The sequence below is a fragment of the Dinoponera quadriceps genome, unplaced genomic scaffold, assembly GCF_001313825.1.
Source record: "Dinoponera quadriceps isolate SergipeBrazil2010 unplaced genomic scaffold, ASM131382v1 scaffold2159, whole genome shotgun sequence".
Classification (NCBI taxonomy): Eukaryota; Metazoa; Arthropoda; class Insecta; order Hymenoptera; family Formicidae; genus Dinoponera; species Dinoponera quadriceps.
The window spans coordinates 1,368,243-1,373,008 of NW_014556477.1; the positions used below are offsets into that span (position 1 = coordinate 1,368,243).

Sequence of the window (4,766 nt, forward strand, 5' to 3'; positions counted from 1 at the left end):
CTCGAGTGCGGTATTAATAATCTTGGTATGTGTTGGAATTACCTATCTCATCTCGATTTATCGCAAGCGGCTGCCTTTCATTCGAGCGGGAAACGCTTTACCAGGCCCAAAAACGCAACCGATTATTGGGAATGCCTACTATTTCATGCAGAAAGATATTAACAGTAATATTATCGTAGAATTCACTGTTCTGTTTCGATATTGTTCCATACTCAAGATTTTCTTCCTTCGCTTTAATAGAGTAAAGAAAAATACCGAATGAATTTCGCGCGCACTTCACACTAAATTATTAATTAAATACACAGTACATTTAATTAAGTACACAGACACTTGTTTTATAGTAATATACTTCTGAAGCATGTGAAATTTTCAGAATTATTGCACAATTTATGCTCGCTTATGTATATTTATCCGTCTCCGTTTCGATTATGGATAGGCAACAACTTACTTATTTTCATAACCGAACCAGATCACATAAAGGTAAAATTTTAATACTTATATTTATTATTTACTAATTTATTCATAAATGGATGAATGAATAGTGATTGGTCAATTCTTGGTTTAATATTTTGACTGCCACGTTGGTCATATATGACCCGCCACGGTTTCTCCTGTGACGTCACGGTGGTCACGTGGCGTCCTGAGCGAAACATGTTATTCGGCGTGGCAGTCAAAGTGTTAATTTCTTAAGATTTACGCCTTAACGACTGATCACGACTGATTGCAAATTGGCAGGGTTGGGAAATGACGCATTACAAGTAAAGCGGGGTCTACAATGAGAATTTAAGGCGTAAATCTTAAGAAATTAACACTTTGACTGCCACGCCGAATAACATGTTTCGCTCAGGACGCCACGTGACCACCGTGGCGTCACAGGAGAAACCGTGGCGGGTCATATATGACCAACGTGGCAGTCAAAGTGTTAAACCAAGAATTGACTAATCACGATCGAATATGAAGAGAATAATAGGCTGTGATTGGTCAATTACAAATTGATTACAAACCATAGCTATTGTGCTCTTGGCTATATTGACAGTCAATTATTATCATTTTTAATATGTGTTTTAATTACGGGAATACTGATTACAATGAAAACAATAACATAACAGAGATATTAATGCATTTGTCTTATATATTGTAGACGATTCTTCAAAGTTCGAGTTGCTTGAATAAAGCTATAATGTATAAACCTTTCAAAAATGTACTAGGAACAGGAGTGTTTACAGCACCTGGTAAGACCTTGTAAAAACCACACATTTCTCTGTGACATGCCTATTCACACAACGTAATGTGTGCATTACGAAAGATATATCTCAGTAAGCGAGAAACATTAAATCAATATTTTGAAACACTGATTTTATGAGGATTTTATAAACATTTGTAAAATATTATGTCACAATGTTTATAAAATCCACATGAAATCAATGTTTCAAAAGGTTGACTTAACTGAAATTAATACAAGGCATTACATGCAACACAGATTTAACAAAGTTGCTCTCTCTCTCTCTCTCTCTCTCTCTCTCTCTCTCTCTCTCTCTCATAGAGATGTATATAATATTTACATGATTTATTAATAGAATATTATATTAATATGTGGTAAAGGTGTTCATCCTCTCTGCTTAATATTTAATTATAATATTCATTTTTCCTCAGCGTCTATATGGGTCGGACATCGAAAAATTATAGCATCAAGCTTCAATACAAACATATTACGTATATTTTGTGATACATTTGTGGAAGAAGCTTCAATACTTATGGACAAATTAGGACATTTAGTAGGAGATGAAGTTGATCTATTTGATTATATATTATTGTGCACTTTGGATATTATTTGCGGTAAGGTGGAAGGAATATTCAATTTTAATTTGTTTAAAAATTGTCTGTATGTGTCTTAACCTCTTCATTACAAATGTGTAAACTATATTGTCCGAGATTATGAATAATATATTTTATCATATATATTCAGTATATATATATATAACATAAAAGATGACAAATTTGACTTTTTCATACGACACCTTGAAGGTACTTCGTTGGGTATTAAGATGGAATATCAATCAAACAAAAATCGGTTGCTCATTGAAGCATTGCAAAGGTATGATTTCTTTCTGAGTTTAAATTCTTGCAATTAATACGCGCTATATTCACACAAATGGATCTAATTTAATGAGTTGCAATGTCTATTTTTAGAACGAAAGAAATAATTATATCCAGAATACGGAATGTATTTTTATTTTCCGATATTATATTCAATCTTACCCCTTTATGTCGCGAGCAACAAAAGCATGTAAATTACGGGAATTCTGTCACGGGAAAGGTAGATATTGCAAATACATTTTCTAACAATTGTCTTGAATATTATATTATCTATTACTATGCAGATAATACAACAAAAGGAAGAAGCGAGAAATAATTTGGATGTTACTAAGAGCGAATGCGCAAAGCCTTGTAAGTTGTTAATGTCTTACTTGTATGTTATTATGTGATGTGTTCCTGCGGTTAATATTGTAATGCTATAATATGTAAAAATTGCATAAATATCGAGTATTTTATATTTTAAGATAAGTGCGCATACAAAGTTTTACTTCTTTTTCTTCTTTTTTATTTAAATACGTTATTTAGAGAGAGAGAGAGAGAGAGTGAAAGAGAGAGAGAGAGATTATTTTGTATATTTCTTTGTTCAAATAAAATAGCTAGAAAGGTGTTTCTCGATATACTAATGGAAGCATCTAACGAAGGCAAGAAATTCACTCGAAAAGGCATTATCGATGAAGTCAATACATTGACCGCAGCGGTATGTATTTTGATATTTGTTGAGAGTTATACAATCGTTTCCGTGTAATGTGTTAATGAAATCGCAGAACTGATAGAAACGAATTTTTATCTACGCAGGGTTCCGACTCAACCGCAATCACAATGAATTTTACGATATTTATGATAGCAAATTTCCCAGAAATACAAGTACGTAATTCTACTCTACGTTATTAAAATCTCTGTAATTTAAGTATTCAAAATCATTAGGCATTAGTAATAAAATTACTGAGGTACAGTCTGGCTAGTCGATAATATTCAGCAAGGGCTTTAGTTATTTAGTGTGATAATTTATATGTTTTGACAAAATATTTTGGCTCTAAAATAAATTAATATGTAACTTTGTAAAAGAAAAAAGTATACGACGAGCTGCTGGAAATTTACGGTACGCAAGATCCAAAATCCGCACCTGTCAAGTTCGACGATTTGCAATATATGAATTATCTGGAGTGTGTTATTAAGGAAACATTGAGAGTCTTTCCCACTGTGCCTATCGTAGGACGACGCCTTACTGAAGATTTAATACTAGGTTTGTTTAAAAACGTAGTCGTATAGTGAACATAATATACAACAAAATGTATAGTTTTTATGTAATAGTATTCTAGTTATCGAGAATATTTTTCTTTTTGTACAATAAGACATGGATTTATATACTGTTTGACGATTTATCATATCATATCATGCGCACAGCTCACTTTATCCGAGAACATTCTGTGAACGTCCTTAGGATATAGAACATCCTCTGGACGTATTTAGGACCTCCCTGGAGATAAGGGGTATTGATATATAGAAAAATATGTTTCAGGGGGACATACTTTGCCGCAAGGCGCCGATGCTATCATAACAACGTTAGCTTTGCACCGAAACGAAAAGTATTGGCCGAATGCGTTGACGTTCGATCCAGATAGATTTCTTCCGGAGAACATGACGAATATTCACCCGTATTCTTACATACCGTTCAGTAACGGTCCAAGGAATTGTATAGGTATACATACATATTTATAGCATAAATAAATTTAAACGCGTGAAACGCGGTGAAACATGCGATTAATCGGTTATATTGCAGGTGTAAGGTATGCGATGGCTTCTATGAAAATCATCATAGCTACTTTATTGCGTACGTACACATTGAAAGTAGATAAGAAAATGGAAATCGATCAAATAGAAGTGCATATGGATATTATGTTAGCGCCCTTACATCCTTTGAAAGTCAGAATTGAAAAGAGAAGTTTTGACTGCACAACAATGCCGACATAACATATCAACAGATGAAAATGATATTTTGTACTTTCCGATAGTAATTTTTAGATAGTAGACAATCCATGTCTCTTGATTTTCGAACGTTCTCGAATGTTCGGAAGTCTCCGGAATTTTTCTTTCAATTTATTCTCCATGATTACATTTCGAATGCGTCCGTTGCTCACCCGGACAAGAACTGCCGACAAACCGAATCGTTGATGTTTTTAATATAACACTCGCTTTTAATTACATATTTATGATGTGATTTACTATATGTGATCTATTTATTCATTTGGATGATTATTTGGATAATTTTACCTAGATATCGGCAAATATTGATCGTTATATATTGTATGTAATAACTAAATATGTAAAGTCAAACAGTTTGATGCGCAGAGTGCAAAGATTGTTATGTAGAGAAATAAAATACCATTTAAATTTTCTTTCGTTCAGGTTAATAAAGGATGGTACAATTTTTTTTGTATTGATGTATATTAATTTTAGTTAATTATTTATTCACAATTTCCCATGTAGTATATTACAATTCAGATATGATCTTCATGTGATTCATTATTGTAAAAGATGAACCCCGGAAAAAAGATCATACATGAAATTTGCCCATATGTGACTATATATATATATATATATATATAATTGAATTGTACACATATGATAATATAAATTGTATAAATATGATGAATAAATTCATTCGTTCG

The 4,766-nt window shown here is 32.5% G+C and overlaps 1 protein-coding gene across 2 annotated transcripts; it reads left to right on the top strand.

Annotated features, from left to right (window-relative positions):
* LOC106747506 (cytochrome P450 4c3-like) lies at positions 1-4,449 on the top strand. Of its 2 annotated transcripts, none has more exons than XM_014625076.1 (12): positions 1-164; positions 374-480; positions 1,142-1,232; positions 1,654-1,836; positions 2,026-2,095; positions 2,191-2,317; positions 2,382-2,448; positions 2,694-2,794; positions 2,893-2,961; positions 3,163-3,340; positions 3,617-3,796; positions 3,878-4,449. In XM_014625076.1, the coding sequence occupies exons 1-12, from the start codon at positions 146-148 to the stop codon at positions 4,066-4,068; spliced, it is 1,383 nt and encodes a 460-aa protein (XP_014480562.1). In that variant the 5' UTR covers positions 1-145; the 3' UTR covers positions 4,069-4,449. The 2 variants fall into 2 exon arrangements, with proteins under 2 accessions (XP_014480562.1, XP_014480563.1); XM_014625077.1 differs by having other exon boundaries at positions 437-480.
* The last annotated feature ends 317 nt before the right edge of the window (positions 4,450-4,766 follow it).

Bases quoted from the DNA above. Each gene is read 5' to 3' on its own strand.
- LOC106747506 (XM_014625076.1), top strand. The intron at 2,318-2,381 runs GTAGATATTGCA...ATTACTATGCAG, and splicing joins GGAATTCTGTCACGGGAAAG to ATAATACAACAAAAGGAAGA. The intron at 2,962-3,162 runs GTACGTAATTCT...ACTTTGTAAAAG, and splicing joins CAAATTTCCCAGAAATACAA to AAAAAAGTATACGACGAGCT.